Here is a 21,732-nt window from a genome sequence, read left to right as displayed (position 1 = left end):
CCTGCTTCTTTTTATATGTTGACACAGCCCATGCTTCCAGGATGACCGCACCCTCCATCAACACAGCCACGGTGTGTGTCTCTGTGTGTGTCTCTGTGTGTGTGTGTGTGTGTGTGTGTGTGTGCACACTACAGTCAACAACTCACTCCACAAAATGGAACCAACAGGCTTCACCACCTTCCTACCCCTTTATGTAACCCCCCCCCATCAAGACACGTTTCTGTAGCCGTATTCAGAGCCAGGTAAGACAAAAGCACTCCCGGTTGGCCGGCACCCAACAGCACTTAGTCTCTGTAAAGATAGGCACTGAGTTTTCCTCTTTTAAATCCTCTCACATCATTAGATCCCATACTGGGACTGAAATACTTCTGCTGCATGGCAAAGACCGACAACAGTGCATCCACAGTAAAATAAACCATGTTTAATCAAGACTTCCCCGTTACTGAAATACAGACCATACATGAATCTCTGATTAATGCCCGAGAATGTGTCACTGGACTGAGAAACCTACAAATGGTAAGATCGCTTTTTCAAAATGCCTAGGACCACAAAAACTGAGCTATACCTCACAAAACAAACGTGCACACAAACACACACAAATCCAGTGTAACAGTAGAAGTCCCATTGAGCCAGGGAGCAGAGAGAGCATCCTCACACCTACATGATGGCAGGGAGACTGCAGGCCTCTTCTGACAGCAGATATACTGCCACAGTCCATCATCCAGGCAGTCTTTAGGTGCTCCGGCCACAGCCCTGGACCTAGTCTTAACCATAGCCATAGACCCAGTACCAACTAAAACCCCAGATCCAGTCCCAAACTCAGTCCCAGGCATCATGACTCCGCTGGCAGCCACCCCATCTGCAGAGTCCTGGGAGCTCAGATAGAGCACTATGTTTCTGGACACACACAGCGTCCCGAGCTGCTACTAACAGTACGCCACGCCTGGAGCCAGGGCTACGCGGATGCTCAGGTCAATAAGACACACAGCAGACAGACAGGGAGGAAGCGAGTAAGAGATTAGAGAGAGAGAGAGAGAGGAGAGAAGAGAGAGAGAGAGAGAGAGAGCGAGACGAGACGAGAGAGAGAGAGGAGAGGAGAGAGAGAAGAGAGAGTGAGAGAGAGAGAGAGAGAGGGGAGTAGAGGGAGGTATTTACAGGATGTGGTCCCACACTCCGGTTGGTCCGCCCGACACACTTCCTGGTCTTGATCAATTATTCATGGGCAGAGAACTGCCCCCCCTTCACCTCATCACACCGTGTGTGTATCAATTCTAGAGACAAATCAAGTTAAAAACCCAGAGGGAAGACATAAAGAAATGGAAACAGAGACACACAAAGTGCACACAAAGTAGAAGAGTGATGTATACTAGAGAAACAGCTACAAACAAGAAACCAGAGCTTTCCTTTGATCACACTGCATTGGTGCGTTTCCCCACCGGACCATGAAGGTATTGTACAAACAGCCTGATGGTCTCTATTCTAATGTGTTGGTTTCCTCCCTGTTACATCACACAGATCTACAGATGAGATGAAAGGAAGAGATGAGGGTGTCTCGGAGGTTGTCCTCTTTCTGTGAAACAGCCATGTTGTGTTCCAGCCCCTTCCAGCCCCTGTAGTGTCTCTCTATCCCTACTTCACTGTTCCTGGGTCAGGAGACGTAAATCACTGCCTCAGTCTGTTTCCTGGACTGCTGACCTGGGACCTGTGTGATGGGGCTCTGTGGGGATGAGTCATCATGACCAGTCATACTGCTGATGAAGAGCACCAGGTAGAGCCCTATATATAGTGTTGGTGAAGAGGACAGGTAGAGCCCTATACATAGTGCTGATGAAGATGACCAGATAGAGCCCTATACATACTACTGATGAAGAGGACCAGGTAGAGCCTTATACATACTTACTGATGAAGAGGACCAGGTAGAGCCCTATACATACTACTGATGAAGAGGACCAGGTAGAGCCTATACATACTACTGATGAAGAGGACCAGGTAGAGCCCTATACATACTGCTGATGAAGAGGACCAGGTAGAGCCCTATTCTTAGTGCCGATGAAGAGGACCAGGTAGAGCCCTATACATACTGCTGATGAGAGGACCAGTAGAGCCTATACATACTACTGATGAAGAGGACCAGGTAGAGCCCTATACATACTACTGATGAAGAGGACCAGGTAGAGCCCTATACATATGCTGATGAAGAGGACCAGATAGAGCCCTATACATACTACTGATGAAGAGGACCAGGTAGAGCCCTATACATTACTAATGATGAAGAGGACCAGGTAGAGCCCTATACATACTACTGATGAAGAGGACCAGGTAGAGCCCTATACATACTACTGATGAAGAGGACCAGGTAGAGCCCTATACATACTACTGATGAAGAGACCAGGTAGAGCCCTATACATACTGCTGATGAAGAGGACCAGGTAGAGCCTATACATACTACTGATGAAGAGGACCAGGTAGAGCCCTATACATACTACTGATGAAGAGGACCAGGTAGAGACCCTATACATACTACTGATGAAGAGGACCAGCTAGGACCCTATACATACTACTGATGAAGAGGACCAGGTAGAGCCCTATACATACTACTGATGAAGAGGACCAGGTAGAGCCCTATACATACTGCTGATGAAGAGGACCAAGTAGAGCCCTATACATACTGCTGATGAAAGAGGACCCCAAGTTAGAGCCCTATACATACTACTGATGAAGAGGACCAGGTAGAGCCCTATACATACTACTGATGAAGAGGACCAGGTAGAGCCCATACATACTACTGATGAAGGGGACCAGGAAAAAGTTGGAGAGGAAATTATGACTGATGTACTTAAGGTGAGCCAAAATTACTTTTTGGGAGGCCATCTCGGGTAATGGTTATTGATCAATCATGTTGAGAGACGGGAGGCCGGCTCCCCACTGACCTGAGAGACCACAGGCCCAGTCTAATTACCCACAGTCCTCTACATTCTGCTGACAGGCCCAAGGCAGGAGGCACTCAGAGTGAAATTACACATGACTTGGCAAAACGAACAATTACCATTCCACTCCACATGCCTTTTCTGGTCAAATATACTGCTAGAAATGTGGGCTGTTAATATTGTTTACTGTTCAGTGTGCTTCGGTATCAGAGTGGCAAAAACATGTTGAACCATTAGTCCTTTTCTCTAGTGACCAGTAGTAAGTCATTATAGTATCATGTGTTGAGAAGCCTCTGCTCATTTCCAATTAATCTAATTCCGCCAATCAATAATCTAAGTAACAACAAGAGGACCAAAACAAGTCTTAATCTCCACCAAAACATCAGCTGATTCTCTTCGTCTCACCATACAGATGTAAGCCAATTATATGTGTCAACAACAGAAACCTAATACATCCCCAAGTGTTCCATCACTTTCCCAGAGTGACATTAACACCTTCTGGCTGCCTGTCTCATTACTTCAACCCCAACACTACTACTGTAACACTGCGTGCAACCCGCAAATGAATCCCCCCAGAGGAGTCAGGAGAGTCTCGCAGCTTAACACTCACAAACATGCAGTGTCTAAACAATGGCTTCCCCATTTGTGAGATGGAATGCTGCTACTGTTAACAGGCTGACAGATGAATGGTGTGTGGGCGCTGGGAGAAAAACGAAGCGTCATCAGGGTACAGATGATTGGCCCTCATGACTCCCCAGGTTCGCTATCCCTAGGCTATAAGAGTTTCACTGTAGTTTGGGGTGCCAATCAGGTTAAGCAGTTGTGATGGATGATGCTAGGTGCTGCATGTCAGAACATCTTCCTTTACGGTTACAAAAACAGCTTTCGAGGATTCTAGCTGTCTGCGATGGCAGGCGGCCTGTGATAGAATATTAATGACTGCAGTGCAACCATTCCTGTCTCCCATAGGAAGACAGACATACAGTACAGACATGTAGACAAATGTAATGACGGGACAGGCAATATACACTACCCACAAACCCTTGCACCTTTCCAAGGTGGGGTCTTATTCTGGGGCAGAGGGGGAGACAGGGGGTCTAGGTGACGGTAGGACAGTGACCTCTCCCCTCTACTCCCCCTTCCCCCTGTCCTTAGCAGGGATGTCAGCAGCAGAGCTTGCCATCTCCATTACCCCAGGGAGGGCCACTGACACACACCCGACACCAGGCCAGCTCAGGTGGCCGGATGCCTCAGCTCAGGTCTGACGTAACATCACCTAATAAAAGCCGCTCTGCTTGGAAACACTACGGCCATAAGCAGACACAGCGCAGGTCCCCTCCCTCCATAGGAGAAGGTAAACATTGTATTTCTGGCTCAGCCACAATGTTAGGGGAGGCGACCAGGGCTATAGAGCCCCAGACCAGGCCAGGCCAGCTGGCACCTATGGATGAGGTCATCATGGAGCTCTGCCAACGCCTCGGAACTAACAGCCCCTACGGAGCACTAGACCCCAGCCTCGGAACTAACAGCCCCTACGGAGCACTAGACCCCAGCCTCGGAACTAACAGCCCCTACGGAGCACTAGACCCCAGCCTCGGAACTAACAGCCCCTACGGAGCACTAGACCCCAGCCTCGGAACTAACAGCCCCTACGGAGCACTAGACCCCAGCCTCGGAACTAACAGCCCCTACGGAGCACTAGACCCCAGCCTCGGAACTAACAGCCCCTACGGAGCACTAGACCCCAGCCTCGGAACTAACAGCCCCTACGGAGCACWAGACCCCAGCTTCAAATGCAACTGTTTTGCATTGTTAGGACATTCCCAATTTGATTAGTAACCATGCATTTAGAGACAAAGCTTTCCACAGGGCACGCCTTGTACCGAAACCACTCAGCTTGCACTGAACACTCCGAGCTAGCTGAACGGAGCTAACTGAACACCGGTGCTGAGGAGATGAGTATGAGATGGAGCAGCCAGGCACTGGGTTTGTCAGGCTGCTAACTCAGTCTTTGAAACTGTGTGTGAATTTCACTCCAGCATTCAGAACTATGCCTATCTGTATCTGTTCTGTCAGTACTGGAGGGTTGTACTGGTTGTGTGGACTCGACAGAGCCTGTGCGTCTCTGACTTTGCAGCTTGGAAACTCAGTAACAAATTTGATGTGATTTTTCTTTTCTTACAAAGATCAGCCAAGCACAGAAGCAGAGGTCAAGGCTGCCCTTTCTCTCCTTGCCTTTTCTCCTTCTGCCAGAAGCTTACTGTTGGTTGCTACAGAGCACCAACGTATGGAACACAGCTTAGCCAATCAGGAGAAAGAGCAACTGATCTGTGACCAACCATAAGAGGACTCGTGTTCCTTCCGGCGGAACTGTGTCCATCACCCATGGGGACAGTGCATTTAGAGTAGATTACACTACAGGCAACTAACACCTCGTTTTCACTGACACCTCGGATAGAGCATAACAAATGAATGTTATACAATTTACATAAAGACTTGTGTTAGCACTACTTGATAAGAGAGGCACTCTTCAACTACTGCAATGATCCAGAGCATGCTGTCGGCGGTTTAGTAGCCTTACCCTCCATCACTGGCCTACCCATTACACCCATCAGCTGTCCCACTATACAACAACACCCTACTCCACCTCATGGCACCAATACCCAACCAAATCAGCAACCCCTTCACCCACCACCCTACCGGTGCAGCTCTACTCACTGCTGAGGATGATCTGAGCGCGACTGATCTTCTGCTGCGGCTGGAAGCGGCTCACTCTGGGAGCAGGCATGTCTGCGGATGCCTGGGAGGCTTCTCCTCCTCTGTCTCTACAGCCCTACACCAAGCAGCAGCAGTCTCTCCCCCTCACAGAAGAGCTAGAGGCAGCAGTCTTAGGGAGTAGAGCACCAAACAGCACAGCACCAACCCTGGGCTGGGTCACACCAAGGGCCCTCGCTCTCTGGATCTCACTGCTCCTGATGTCTGGTCTCTCCCTCTCTTGTCTCCTTCCCTGATAAGTACAGTGTTGTAGTCTCTGGTAGGCACAGTGCTGGGGTTTCTCTCTCTGGGCTGTGCTGGGCTGTGCAGGGCAGCTGTTCTGTCAGTTGTATTAGTAGTAGTAGTAGTAGTAGTAGTAGTAGTAGTAGTAGTAGTAGTAGTACTAGTAGAAGCAAGCTGGCTGCTAGCGGAGAACCTCACAGCAGCGTGGGCTATGGCAGTCTGGTGCCAAAGAGCATGAGCTCGTCAATAAAAAGTGTGGCAGGCAGTCGGGCGTCACATCAACCTCCATATCTACTGGCCAAATGATGCAAGGGGGATCACATGGTGGTATGAGTTAAGAAACAAACACATAGCAGACATCCTGAGACACTGTGGTAGGTGTCGGTGTCTGCACCCCCCCTTCTCTGTCTGTCTGCAACCCTCAAAGCCAGTCCCTGGAGCTGCAAAAACAAACTCATTTTGGCTCAGGAATGCAGCTTGTTTCTATGACAGAGTCCCTGGCAAGTGTAGGCCACACACACACACACACACACACATCCCAGACCTGGGTATAAATACATGTATTTGAGTATTTGTTATTTAAATCTTGTTTTATTTGTTTTTGAGTATTTGAATGGTTATTTGTACAAACCAAATATTCGACCAAATTGTACTTGAAAGTATTTTCAAATACTATTTTCAAATACTTAGGTTAAATGCATGGGAGTTTGAGTGCATTTGAGTATTTTCAAATACATTCCAATATTCAACTACTTGAACATGCCACCGAGACGGGCTGTAAAGGCTCAAAAAAAGGCTATCAGTCAGCCCTGCTCCTGTGTTGTTCTCACACACTGATGAGGTCATGGTAAAAGGCATACTCGCTCTGTATTCTTCTCTGTCAACAGGCCATCACAACACGGTATTAATACCACAAAGATGCACGTCGATGAATCTACCCCTGATCCCTGACACCATGCTGGGTTGTGTTGCTAGGGCTGTAGAGGGCAGAACGGGGGCAGCACGGGTGGTGGTTTAGGGGGGCCAGGGGACTCATAAAGAGAGGGACCCCACTGTGTAGAGTCAGTGTGTGTTCAGCTGTTTGTCCCAGGGCACAGACGGGCGTCTGTCAAAATGAAGGTCCAAACAGAAGCTGTGGAGTTGACTGAAAAACACTGTCCCTCCGCCTTCTAACTTGTGTTTTGTAGCCTTACATGGCCCTTTCTCTCACACACTGCCTCCTTTCTCTTCTCTCTATATATCAATCTGTCCACAACCAGATGAAAAGGAGGGGATTACAGCCAGACCACAACACCGACAGGCGTCCAGCGGCCTGACCATCCCTTCAGTCCTGTCCTCTTTTACCCATTTTAGGAGAACAGAGAGGAGTCCAACAGAGGACGGCTGTATGTCTGTCTGTATGGGCTTCTATGGGTTACTGGACATGACTGACCAATCACAGAGTGACCTCAGGTCACAGCCCAGAACTAAGGTCAGCTACTGTCCAAAACATTTACCAGCAGACTGACTTTATACATAGGGATGGTCACGCATGTTAAAGCTMAGATCTGCATAAGGTGAAACAGCGCCAGGTGCATTTGTTATTGTTTTGTTTTTTAAACCGAGGAGATGAGCTTCATGGTAAAAAAAGAAAATCGGGGTACATAGTCTGCTGTTCTATCATGTGTGCAATGATGTTCAATGATGTTCAGTGATGTTCAGTGATGTTCGAGGGGGGAAATAATGTTGTTTGAAGTAGCGTGGTGGTTTCCATGCTAAGGATTCCAGCTTTGAAGTTAGGGTTTAATGTTGGACCTAGACATGGGGAGAAGACGGTTGCTTTGGTGTGACCGGAGGAGGGTCACAGACCTCCATCAGACTTAACCCCTCATCAGTCACCCCACTGACGTGTATTACCAAACTTCACATGGCCTCACCAGACAACAAACACCGCCTTGTCTCCGATGGTAACCGCTCCTTTGTCCTGGTGCACACACACACATTCCTTCATGGCAAAGAGGAAGAGAAAAAACACACCAATGCTGTTGCTGTCCTGTTCTGACAACGGCTCAGTTCACAGCACCTGGGACTCGAGAAGCAGAATAGGTGAGGTCTGCCAAGGTGTGGTCTAGCTGGTTTCTGTGTAAACCAAATCCCACATAAAAAAATGTCCAATACGACCATTTGTAACTTGATATCAAATCATTTCTGGCTAACAATTAAGTACCTTACTGTGATAGTTTTAAATTAAAATGGTCAAAAAGAAATGAGCAATTGCTCAAGCAAGATTTTTTTCTAGGACTGTCTGGGAGTGGTTTGAATGGGGAGGGGAAAACTGAAAACTAGCTGTTATTGCAGAGAGGTGTGGAACMCTTTCTTATTGGTCTATTAACTAATTCACCAGGCAAGCCTACATCCAACCAAAACAGGCAGAAATTACAGGCAGTCTTTTCAAACAGCTCTTAAATTAAAATGGCATTATCATTTTCACAATTTCACAGTATTATTCCAACCTCAGTGTGGAAATATATATAAAACACAGAAGAATCTCGTTTTTTACTGCAGTGGGCCTTTAAGCATTTCCACACAGACAGCTCATAGTTAGATTATGCACTCATGTCTGTCAGCAGGCTACACCACCTTGTCACAGGCCCTATACAGAGCAACCATTACATTTAACCCCCGACCTCCCTGACCCTGACCTCCAGCAGATCATCCCTTCTCTGCCCAGTGGTCCAGTGTGTTATCTGACTGGGAGGGAAGGCGGCAACAGACATTTTAGAAAAGCCCACATGCCTGAGTCTCAGACAGTAGCAGCACGGTGAGCACACAGCTCCTGTGTCAGCGTCACACTAACCAGCCTAGCGCCGACTGCCTGCCATGTGATTCCAAGGCACACATTTCACTCTGCTAAAATTAGACAAGCTACTGTAGAGACCGTAGAGGCTCCAGGGATATACAGAGCCTTCAGGAAGTATTCATTACCTCTTGACTTATTTCACAGCTTGAATTCAAAATGGATTAAATATTATTTTTCTTCTCACCCATCTACAAACAATACCCCGTAATCAAAGTGAAAACATGTTTTTAGATATTTTGGCAAATTTATTGAAAATGAAATATCTCATTCACACTAGTATTCACACTCCTGAGTCAATGCTTTGTAGAAGCTCTTTTGGAGGTGATTACAGCTGTCTTTCTGGGTAAGTCTCTAAGAGCTTTGCACACCTGGATTGTACATTACTTGCCCATTACTATTTTAAAAATTCTTTAAGCTCTGTCAAGTTGATTGTTGATCATTGCTAGACGTCAATTTTCAAGACTTACCATAGATTTGTAAGTCAAAACTAAATAGGCCACTCAGGAACATTTCATGTCATCTTGGTAAGCAACTCCAGTGTAGATTTGGCCTTGTGTTTTAGGTTATTGTGCTGCTGAAATGTGAATACATCACCCAGTGTGTTGGAAATCAGAGTGCACCAGGTTTTCCTATAGGATGTTGCCTGTGCTCAGCTCCATTCTGTTTATTTTTATCCTAGAAAAACTCCCTTGTCCTTGCCGATGACAAGCATACCCATAACATGATGCAGCCACCACCATGCTTTAAAATATGAAGAGTGGTACTCAGTAATGTGTTGTGTTTGCCCCAAACATAACGCTTTCTATTCAGGACAAAAAGCATTTTTTTGCAGTATTACTTAAGTGCCTTTTTGCAAACAGGATGCATGTTTTGGAATATTTTTATTCTGTACAGGCTTCCTTCTTTTCCCTCTGTCATTTAGGTTAATATTATGGAGTAACTACAATGTTGTTGATCATCCTCAGTTCTCATATCACAAACATCATCCTCTGTTTCTCTCCTCCCTCCCAAGCAGCAGTGACAGTGTTCCTAATCAAATCAAGCTTTATTTATACAGCTCATTTCAGATTGCAACGCAACGTGCTTTACAGGAAAAAACGAATACAAAACAATGAAAATAAAAACTGAGATATTTACTACACAACAAACCTAAGGTACAAAACCAAAGAGTGACACAAACTGAACTACTAAAAAGCACCCTAAGGAGAAGCAACGCTAAAAATATGTGTTGTAAGATCTGTTTTAAATATGTCCACAGTTTCAGGTTCTCTGGCAGGCTATTCCAGAGGCTGGGGGCATAATCACTAAAGGCTGCCTGTCCATGCCTTCTGGTCCTAGGCTTTGGGAGAGTTAAAGGCCAGTTCCAGAGAACCTGAGGGCCCTAAGGGGTATATAACTTAAAAGCATATGGAGGAACAATGGAGCGGCAGGATTAATCAAATCAAATTGTATTAGTCACATGTGCCGAATACCACAGGTGTAGACCTTACAGTGAAACGCTTACTTACAAGCCCTTAACCAACAATGCAGTTTAAAAAATACGATTAAGAAATAAAAGTAGCATAACAAGTAATTAAAGACCAGCAGTAAAATAACAATAACGAGGCTATATACAGGGGATACTGGTACAGAGTCAATGTGCGTGGGCACCGGTTAGTCGAGGTAATTGAGGTAATATGTACATGTAGGTAGTTATTAAAGTGGGTATGCATAGATAATAACATAGAGTAGCAGTAGTGTAAAAGGGGGGTGGGGGGCGATGCAAATAGTCTGGGTTCAGGAGTCTTATGGCTTGGGGGTAGACGCTGTTTAGAAGCCTCTTGGACTTAGACTTGGCGCTCCGGTACCGCTTGCCATGCGGTAGCAGAGAGAACAGTCTATGACTAGGGTAGCTGGAGTCTTTGACAATTTTTAGGGCCTTCCTCTGACACCGCCTGGTATAGAGGTCCTGGATGGCAGGAAGCTTGGACCCAGTGATGTACTGTACAGTACATACTAAACTCTGTAGTGACTTGCGGTTCGAAGGCCGAGCAGTTCCCATACCAAGCAGGGATGCAACCAGTACAGATGCTCTTGATGGTGCAGCTGTAGAACCTTTTGAAGATCTGAGGACCCATGCCAAATCTTTTCAGTCTCCTGAGGGGGAATAGGTTTTGTCGTGCCCTCTTCACGACTGTCTTGCTGTGATTGGACCATTAGTTTGTTGGTGATGTGGATACCAAGGAAGCTCTCAACCTGCTCCACTACAGCTCCGTCGATGAGAATGAGGGCGTGCTCGGTCCTCCTTTTTCTGTAGTCCACAATCATCTCCTTAGTCTTGATCACATTGAGGGAGAGGTTGTTGCCCTGGCACAACACTGCCAGTTCTCTGACCTCCACCCTATAGGCTGTCTCGTCGTTGTCGGTGATCAGGCAAACTTAATGGTGGTGTTGGAGTCATGCCTGGCCGTGTAGTCATGAGTGAACAGGGAGTACAGGAGGGGACTGAGCACGCACCCCTTGGGGGCCCCTGTGTTGAGGATCAGCGTGGTGGATGTGTTGTTCCCTAACCTTACCACCTGGGGGCGGCCCGTCAGGAAGTCCAGGATCCAGTTGCAGAGTTAGATGTTTAGTCCCAGGGTCCTTAGCTTATTGATGAGCTTTAAGGGTACTATGGTGTTGAATGCTGAGCTGTAGTCAATGAATAGCATTCTCACATAGGTGTTCCTTTTGTCCAGGTAGGAAAGGGCAGTGTGGAGTGCAATAGAGATTGCGTCATCTGTGGATCTTGGAGCGGGTCTAGGGTTTATGGGATAATGGTGTTGATGTGAGCCATGACCTGCCTTTCAAAGCACTTGATGGCTACAGACGTGAGCACTACGGGTCGGTAGTCATTTAGGCAGGTTACTAATTAATGGCATTAGTGCAGTGTACGCAACAGAACAGACAGCAGCTGCATCTACATTCAGCCTGCATGACCAGAGACTCAAACATAGACCACAGCAGCAGAGGCCTCAGTCAACCATGTCAATACTGGATTTAGCCAGCAGTGAAATAAATAACAAGTCTTGTAAAAAGATTGACTGGTGACTCCATTCCTCTCTTGTCCGATGACGATCACCCAGTCTGGGAGTGAATGATGTTGAGCCGCATGTGTCATTGAAGGCTTATCACGTCTAAAAGGGACACCTATTAGAATAGGAGTATCATCACCTAGGATGATAAGAATATACTGTAGAAAACACTGGGGTGTTAAACCCTCTAGTAGTCACTGCTTCTGGGTGCAGTTCTATGTACGACCAACAGGGGGTAGAGAAGAGCAGAGAATCAGATCCATATCTCAACCACAGTCCTCAAATAAAGTTGCTCACAAACAGGGTTGCTGTACCTCAGCTGTAACCTGTTCCAGTCCTCAGTGGTCYCTGTAGCCCCATCTAGTCAGTCCCAGCCCCATGCTGGAGTATGCTGCTGTAAACAGCTTACTCAACACAATGGAACTTTGACTGAGGCAGGGCCAATTAAAGTGTCCAATCGGACTTCGCCTCCCCTCTGTCAGCCTGGTAGGGCTTTGTTAAGGCCAGGCTAACACGCTCTGTATCCCAAAGCCTAGCCCGGGGGGGCCTGATGAGGCAAAAAGTCCTTGGTTAAGACAGCTCACATTACAAACATTGTTGCAAACAGACAGACAGGGGAAATGGAGAAGGCAGAAACATCCCCACTCTCTCACACACATTGAGGATATCCTTATAGACTCCTTCAAAGTTCCAGCAGCCCCCATGGTCTCCTCCTGTCAGCAGCAGGCTGCACCAGGCTCTGACAGTGTGATAACACCCACAACACTGGAGAATGCCTCATTAAAACAATTTCCATAATCAAGCACATTACTATCAGGTTATTAACACAGGCRATTAGAGAGCAGTGAGAACCAAGCATCCAGCCTCAGAGAGAGATAAGGGCTAGAAGGGGTAAACAGGGGGGTAAACAGGAAATGGTCTAGTCAGGGACAAAGAGATGAAGGACAGGGAGAGAGGCAGAGGGGCATAATGTTATCAGCAGCTAGGCTATTCAATGTTCAGCGTTCCCTTATCAACTGTGTTAAACCTGGATTAATTCATACAAAGTTGGTCAAACCATCTTCTGACCTTCAGTCAGTCATGTTCCAAACACCTTGACAAGGACACTGAAATAGAGTGACTGCACTCAGAGCTGTGGCTGCTGCTATGTGTTTATGACAGTGACACTGAACAGAAAACACACTTTGAAACACAACCACCGTCGGATCCTTTCAAATGGCAGAAGATCCAAGCCTGCTCTGCAACCATCCTACCGAGCCTGCTCTGCAACCATCCTACCGAGCCTGCTCTGCAACCATCGCTCCCGAGCCTGCTCTGCAACCATCCTACCGAGCCTGCTCTGCAACCATCCTACCGAGCCTGCTCTGCAACCATCCTACCGAGCCTGCTCTGCAACCATCCTACCGAGCCTGCTCTGCAACCATCCTACGAGCCTGCTCTGCAACCATCCTACCGAGCCTGCTCTGCAACATCCTAACCGAGCCTGCTCTGCAACCATCCTACCGAGCCTGCTCTGCAACCATCCTACCAAGCCTGCTCTGCAACCATCCTACCAAGCCTGCTCTGCAACCATCCTACCAAGCCTCTCTACAACAAAAACACACACGTCCAAAACAGCCAATCCCTCATTGAGAAATAGCACCAAATCCACTGTGTGGATATTACTCAGGATAGTCCACAAATGAATATAAGGGAGTGCAGACAAGCAGCATAATCTCAGTCTGTTCTAAGGCCTCTCTGTCTGAGGTTACTCTATGGGCTTGGCGCAGCACAGACTGCTGGAAATGGAAATGTAAGATAAGTTGCTGAGGTGGAAACCATTAAGTTGAAACTTTAGAGGGAAGAAACTACACCCAATTCAAGGTTGCCACGTTCACGTCTGTTAACTTCGATCACGGCGGCTGAGGTGAAAGTCTCAGCGGGAGCCAAGGCCCTTAGGTAAAACTCGCATTTGATTCCAGTTCTTTTTACATCTGATTCACAAGGACCTCAATCATATGATCATAAAAGCATGTCCAAAGCACAATACCTCAGATAACCCTTTATGGGTGGTAGACTGCAACCCGTTACACTATATCTCAGCCAACCCGTTAAGGGCACTAGACTAACAAGGCTCAAGATTCAAGGCCTGGTTATTCATATTAAATTTGACCTAATGAAACCCATAACGGTAGAGTCTTCCTCAATGAGCTTGACACCTTGTCTGGCTGCCCGACAAACCTGCCTGCTCAACCCCATCCCCTTATCCAGACCATCTCTGGAGACTTTCTCCCATTCCTGACCACTGGCTGCGTCCACTCTGACTTCAAAATAGCCAGAGTTGCTCCCCTCCTCAAAAAACAACAGRCGACCCCTCTGAGGTCAACTACAGACCGGTATCCCTTCTTTCTTTTTTTCCCAAAACACTTGAACATGCAGTCTTTTTTTGTTTTACCCCTTTTTCGTGATATCCAAGTGGTAGCTAGTCTTGTCCCATCGCTGCAACTCCTGTACGGACTCGGGAGAGGCTAATGTCGAGAGCCATACGTCCTCCGAAACACGACCCACCAAGCGGCACTGCTTGACATACTGCTTGCTTAACCTGGAAGCCAGCCGCACCAATGTGTTGGAGTAGACCCCGTACAACTGGCGACCTCGTCAGCATGCATGCAACCCGGCTTGTCACAGGAGTCGCTAGATGGGACAAGGACATCCCGGCCATCCAAACCCTCGCCTAACCCGGACGATGCTGGGCCAAATGTGTCTCCTGGTTGCGGCCGGCTGCGTCAAAGCCCGGGATCGAACCGGATCTGTAGTGACGTCTCAAGCCCTGCAGTGCCTTAGACCGCTGTGCCACACGGGAGGCCCTATAGCGTACGTTCTCTGACCAACTCTCTCATCTCTTTCAGAGACCATCTTCTTAACTCTAACCAATCAGGCTTCAAGACAGGTCTCTCAACCGAGACTCCTCTCCTCTGTCACAGAGGCTGTCCTTGATCTATTCTCCGCTTTCGACACCGTGAACCATTAGATCCTCCTCTCCACCCTCTAAGGGCTGGATGTCTCAGGCTCTGCACACTGTTGGATTGCATCCTATCTGGCAGGCCGCTCCTACCAGGTGACGTGGAGAGGATCTACAGTACCAGTCAAAAGTTTGGACACACCTACTCATTCAAGGGTTTTTCTTAATTTTTACATTGTACAATAATAGTGAAGACATCAAAACTATGAAATAACATATGGAATCAGCAGTCCCGTTCTGTGAGATTGATGCTCCTAGACACTTCCACTTCACAATAACAGCACTTACAGTTGACCAGGGCAGCTCTAGCAGGGCAGAAATATGAAGAACTGACTTGTTGGAAAGGTGGCATCCTATGACGGTGTCACYTCAAAAGTCACTGAGCTCTTCAGTAAGGKCATTCTACTGCCAATGTTTGMCTGTGGAGATTGCATGGTTTTGTGCTGGATTTGATACACCTGTCAGCAACGGCTGTGGCTGAAATAGCCGACTCCACTCATTTGAAGGGGTGTCCAAATACTTATATATAGTATAGCTTACTTACTCGTCCAATTCTTATTTCTTGTGTGTTTTTGTTCTACTTTATTTTATAGTACTACTGATATTGATTAATGCATTGCTGGGAAAGAACTTGCAAGAAAGGCATTTCACTTTACTTGTTAGAGCAGATAGATAGATAGACACAATATTTTTTCCATGGGAAAAACAAAAACACCAAGTAGACTAAACTCTTTGGTACTTTAAAAACCTACTGTATGTAAAATATTGCGTTCTATAGCTTGGAAAATAAATGTGACTRTGGATGACAACATAATGACGACAACATGTTTGTTTCCAACATTTGGGCTATTTTCCTGAAGAAGTTAAATCTGCTTCGTGATTTGTTTCCTTGCCACAGTAGTGATATTGGTATCGTCCCGTCCCGAGTACTTGTGCACGTGACAAAACTTGAAGCATACCAGAGTTCCCCTATCACACTCTGACCACTACCCGCCAAGACACACATCAGAACGACTAATTACATCAAATTTTACAAGAGCAGGCCGGAGCAGGTCCTCACTAAACATATGACCTCACTCTACTGAGGACAAAAGAGTTATTCTGCCAAACGAATATAAACAGTGGTTGAAAGAGAAATATACGCAAATGTCATTTTTTCAGCTTAGTGAAGCAAAAAATTCAGCAAAGTCAGGTAAAACCTTGATGAGTCATCTGTGTGGACTTTAAACGCTCAAACATGAAAGTGCCTTTGTAAAATGTCTGGCCAAGTACTGCAGTTTTAGTGTTATGCTCAAGTGTGATATGAATGATAAACAGCGTTTGATAACACACTCATAGAGGGTTTCGGCATCTCTCTAACTCTTGGGTCCTGCCCAAATACCTAGTCACGTTAACCCTTTCCACTATATACAGGTTGAAAATGGCAGATTGTCATTGATAAACGCCTAAATTGGAACCCAGTTGCTGTACAGTAACATGCTATACATGACATTAGAGCCAATGTTCCCTCAAATTTTTCTTGGCATTGGGCAAATTTCAGGTCTGCTGRGTGCAAACTTCAATGTTGTGAAAATTCTGTGCAACTTCCAACGCGTGTTTACTGTGAACACCGAGGCTGTACCTGTTTAAGTTATAGTTTTAACAGTGGCTAATAGGCTACTGTGGCTATTTGATCATATTGTAGGCCTGTCAGAGTGGCCTACCATAAAAAACAATGGAGAGAATACATCCCATAACATTGTAACATGGAAATAGCTGTTCTATCCTACAGTATCAGCCAATGTGTGGTGTTCAATGTAGGCCTACATTCCATGAGACTGAAAAATTCAACAAAARCATGAAGGGCTTGACATTAACCTGTTTATCCACTTGTCCTTCAGAGAAGGAGGTGACTGAAAATTGTGCTGTGTTTGATGCAAGAAACCACTTTACAAAAAAATATGCATTATTCCCACACTATTATTACAGAGAATCAGAAAAAAATATGCTACCCTCTGCCTATTGGCTTCTTAGCTTATTCAAGACTGTCTCAAAATACAACACTACCCCATTAAGAAATTTAAAAAACTCTATACCTGACTCTTTTCATAGATGTCTAGAAATGTACACGTTATGTGCTCTTGTAGGAAGCAAGTCATGCGTGCAAAATAATCTTACTTTGATGCGTTCTACAACAAAATCTCTTGCATGGTATTTTTTTTCTTCAGCATGTTGCATTGAAATCTCCACATTCTTTTGGAGAGATTGGAAACCCAAATTGGTCTACTCGGACAAGTTCTGGCCTGGTTTAGATCTTATCTGTCGGAAAGATATCAGTTTGTCTCTGTGGATGGTTTGTCCTCTGACAAATCAACTGTAAAGTTCGGTGTTTCTCAAGGTTCCGTTTTAGGACCACTATTGTTTTCACTATATATTTTACCTCTTGGTGATGTCATTCGGAAACATAATGTTAACTTTCACTGCTATGCGGATGACACACAGCTGTACATTTCGATGAAACAAAATTGCCCTCGCTGGAAGCCTGTGTTTCAGACATAAAGAAGTGGATGGCTGCACATTTTCTACTTTTAAACTCGGACAAAACAGAGATGCTTGTTCTAGGTCCCAAGAAACAAAGAGATCTTCTGTTGAATCTGACAATTAATCTTGATGGTTGTACAGTCGTCTCAAATAAAACTGTGAAGGACCTCGACGTTACTCTGGACCCTGATCTCTCTTTTGACGAACATATCAAGACTGTTTCAAGGACATTGCAAAAATCAGAAACTTTCTGTCCAAAAATGATGCAGAAAAATGTATCCATGCTTTTGTCACTTCTACGTTAGACTACTGCAATGCTCTACTTTCCGGCTACCCGGATAAAGCACCAAATAAACTTCAGTTAGTGCTAAACACGGCTGCTAGAATCTTGACTAGAACCCCAAAAAATTGATCATATTACTCCAGTGCTAGCCTCTCTACACTGGCTTCCTGTTAAGGCATGGGCTGATTTCAAGGTTTTACTGCTAGCCTACAAAGAATTACATGGGCTTGCTCCTACCTATCTTTCTGATTTGGTCCTGCTGTACATACCTACACGTACGCTACGGTCACAAGACGCAGGCCTCCTTACTGTCCCTAGAAATTCTAAGCAAACAGCTGGAGGCAGGGCTTTCTCCTATAGAGCTCAATTTTTATGGAATGGTCTGCCCACCCATGTGAGAGACGCAGACTCGGTCTCAACATTTAAGTCTTTATTGAAGACTCATCTCTTCAGTAGGTCCTATGATTGAGTGTAGTCTGGCCCAGGAGTGTGAAGGTGAAWGGAAAGGCACTGGAYCAASGAACCGCCCTTGCRYTCTCTGCCTGGCCGGTTCCCCTCTSTCCACTGGGATTCTCTGCCTCTAACCCTATTACAGGGGCTGAGTCACTGGCTTACTGGTGCTCTTCCATGCCGTCCCTAGGAGGGGTGCGTCACTTGAGTGGGTTGAGTCACTGACGTGATCTTCCTGTCTGGGTTGGCGCCCCCCCTTGGGTTGTGCCGTGATGGAGATCTTTGTGGGCTATACTCGGCCTTGTCTCAGGATGGTAAGTTGGTGGTTGAAGATATCCCTCTGGTGGTGTGGGGGCTGTGCTTTGAAAAAGTGAGTGGGGTTATATCCTGCCTGTTTGGCCCTGTCCGGGGGTATCGTCGGAAGGGGCCACAGTGTCTCCCGACCCTTCCTGTCTCAGCCTCCAGTATTTATGCTGCAGTAGTTTATGTGTCGGGGGGCTAAGGTCAGTCTGTTATATCTGGGGTATTTCTCCTGTCTTATCCGGTGTCCTGTGTGAATTTAAGTATGCTCTCTCTAGTTCTCTCTCTTTCTTTCTTTCTTTCTTTCTTCCTTTCTTTCTTTCTTTCTTTCATTCTCTCTCTCGGAGGACCTGAGCCCTAGGACCATGCCTCAGGACTACCTGGCCTGATTACTCCTTGCTGTCCCCAGTCCACCTGGCCGTGCTGCTGCTCCAGTTTCAACTGTTCTGCCTGCGGCTATGGAACCCTGACCTGTTCACCAGACGTGCTACCTGTCCCAGACCTGCTGTTTTCAACTCTCTACAGACAGCAGGAGCGGTAGAGATACTCTGAATAATCGGCTATGAAAAGCCAACTGACATTTACTCCTGAGGTGCTGACCTGTTGCACCCTCTACAACTACTGTGATTATTATTATTTGACCCTGCTGGTCATCTATGAACATTTGAACATCTTGGCCATGTTCTGTTATAATCTCCACCCGGCACAGTCAGAAGAGGACTGGCCACCCCTCATAGCCTGGTTCCTCTCTAGGTTTCTTCCTAGGTTCTGGCCTTTCTAGGGAGTTTTTCCTAGCCACGTGCTTCTACACCTGCATTGCTTGCTGTTTGGGGGTTTATGCTGGGTTTCTGTACAGCACTTTGAGATATCAGCTGATGTAAGAAGGGCTTTATAAATAAATTTGAAAGTGTCCAAATTGCGTTGATTTGATCACAAATGCCCCAGTAAAGGGAAACGTTGATCGTGTTAACAGGGAAAACTCTAGAAAGTTGAGTGAAGTTCAACCTCGTGCTTCTCTCCGTGGGCTGACAGTATTTATTCTGCACAGCAGTCCAATGGGAGCTGCGAGGCAGTCTCGGGTCTACTGAGCGCCCGTGTGCAGTTTAGAGGGAACATTGGTTAGAGCTCAGGGTCTGTATTCCAAACATGCAAGACACACCCTCTCCCCTCAGCCCTCAAATTAAGTGGACACCTCTGATCACATATCATGACGTATGATGAGTTGACTCTTGCAGGGCGAGGGAGGAATGAATGAATTTTAAATGGACCGCTCTTGCCCGGAAATTCGTCACTTGTTCATCCCACGGTTGTGTTTTCAGTCATCATGGAACCACCAATAGCTGTTGTGTGTGCTTTATATGCGCTCCAGTCAATTACAATTGCATTTCATATTTTGGCTAGAAGAAAATGCATCCGCAGACATCGAAAACTAGCCATCCGACGATATCTGGTAAATCGGAAAAATGATCATGTGTAACGTCAGGGAAAGTTGTATGAGCTAGCGAACGTTTCCAAAAGCTAAGCWTACAAAAACATATTTACTTTTACGAGACGTGTTTGTGCGGTCATGTGGATTAGTTGCACTTATTTACATTTGTTTTTACTTACACTTGTATGTTGACTTCTCCATATTTATGTTGGCCTTTTCTTAGCAGATGTATAATCATCGCCAATTTAATTATGGGGAGTTTCAGGCCCTGGAGTGAACATAATTGTACACTCGCACACTATCACAAACGATGGCTGAGGGGCTTACATTGCCAACTTCCCTTGCTTCGCTAATTGTTTGGACCGACGGCAAAGATAGCCACAGGGATTCCCCCAAGGGCATAATGCGAGGGTAAGTGGAGGAGGGTGTGTCTTTTACGTGTTTGGAATGCAACCAGGGTCTCCGGTTCACAGCACTGTATGGGTTATAACTGACAGTCGTTATAAAGTTGAGCACCGCGCAACAAGATGCCCCCATCCCTCCCACTGATTGGGCTACTTTTGCACATAGTTGTTGACCGAGTGGGAAATGCTGTAAATCGAGAGGAGTTGATCTGAAAGATGAGACGTTGAGTATTATAATTAATACTGATTTGATGTCATACAATCAAACCACACATCCATGAYTCCAAATGTGCACATCACATTTCTATATTTGAAAACTCATGTCATTTGTTATCAACATTTATGGTTGATCCACAGTTACAAGGACACGTGTTATACTGTGGGTTTTTCTAAACAGAATGAGTGTTTGTCGTATTGTGAAGAAAAGTAGCTGCGCAACACGCACTTGAATGCACTCATGACTCTATTCTATGTGCACCAACATTACATTCGGTTTGTCTGAAGTGCCTTTCGAAAGCCTAACACGGCAAGATAATATTTTATAACTTAGCTAGCCATGTTGGCAATAGAATAATCTTTCAAATGAAGCCCACCTGACCCAGATGTATAATAGAACGTTTTGGGATTGCGTAAGCAGCAATTGTGTGAGGGTGGGGAGAGGTGATCTCTCACTCAAAGCRTTGTAATCATTTTTTCTTATCTTGCACCTACTCCAAAATGTCAATGAATATTCTTATTATGTTACTGAATGTATCCAGAGTATTTGCAGATTTCATTATTGACAAACGCTGTGAAAAGTACAGTAAACTTAAAAAGGCACATGAAATCAACGGTTTAGTGTTTGGATTCAGTCTTGTGCCAGATMAACTGTTTTGTCCTCACCTTCGGCCTGATAATTTCCCCATGACCTCCAAAGTGTTCTCTTTCAATTGCTACCATGGTCATGCAAATGCTTTTTATACTTCTTCTGTTAGAATCATTTCAATTTGGCCCCGTCCATATAAGCCACTTTTCACAAGCGTAAGGGGGTTAACCAGCTGTGTGTCTGAGCAAAGCCCTCCTAGCCTAACCCWTACCCATCTCCTACATCAGCCATAAGGTTTGCATGCCTGCCTACTTTACATGCAGGACACCTCTCACTCCAACCACTGCAGTGAGTGAGGCAACAGAATGGCAACAGGCAAGACCACCTCTCATTTGTTAAAACCCCACAGACAGCTGGATGGATCTCTCAGGTCTTTACAGCAGTCTTCCTGTCAGTCAGTGGAGCTTACCTGCACCTGTGTCCTGAGAGTTGAGCACCTCCAGGGCATGCATCATGGCACTGGCGAAAACGTTGGCATCCTCCTTGCTGCCAAAGTTGAGTCCGTAGACCTGCCTGGCATCGCGCCACTGGTGGAAGGTCTGTGTGGCCTGGTTGTACTTGAGCCCCTTGGGAATGGCACAGTTTATTACCACCTGGAGAAGGAGAGAGGGAGAGGGGGGTGACATGGTTTATTCTGAAGTACTGAAAGGACTATTTGTGTTGC

At 46.1% G+C, this 21,732-nt stretch overlaps 1 protein-coding gene across 1 annotated transcript in view; it reads right to left on the bottom strand.

The window, feature by feature from the left end:
* LOC111972906 (protein enabled homolog) overlaps positions 1 to 21,732 on the bottom strand; it is a 100,116-nt gene that overhangs the window by 44,915 nt on the left and 33,469 nt on the right. Inside the window, exon 3 of the mRNA XM_070446764.1 lies at positions 21,478 to 21,661. Within this exon, the coding sequence (XP_070302865.1) occupies positions 21,478 to 21,661 (184 nt within the window). The remainder of the gene's footprint in view (positions 1 to 21,477; positions 21,662 to 21,732) is intronic.

This window comes from Salvelinus sp. IW2-2015, linkage group LG14 (genome assembly GCF_002910315.2).
Source record: "Salvelinus sp. IW2-2015 linkage group LG14, ASM291031v2, whole genome shotgun sequence".
NCBI classification, from domain to species: Eukaryota; Metazoa; Chordata; class Actinopteri; order Salmoniformes; family Salmonidae; genus Salvelinus; species Salvelinus sp. IW2-2015.
The sequence above is the reverse complement of the archived record's forward strand: the minus strand, read 5'-3'. Positions and strand labels throughout refer to the sequence as shown.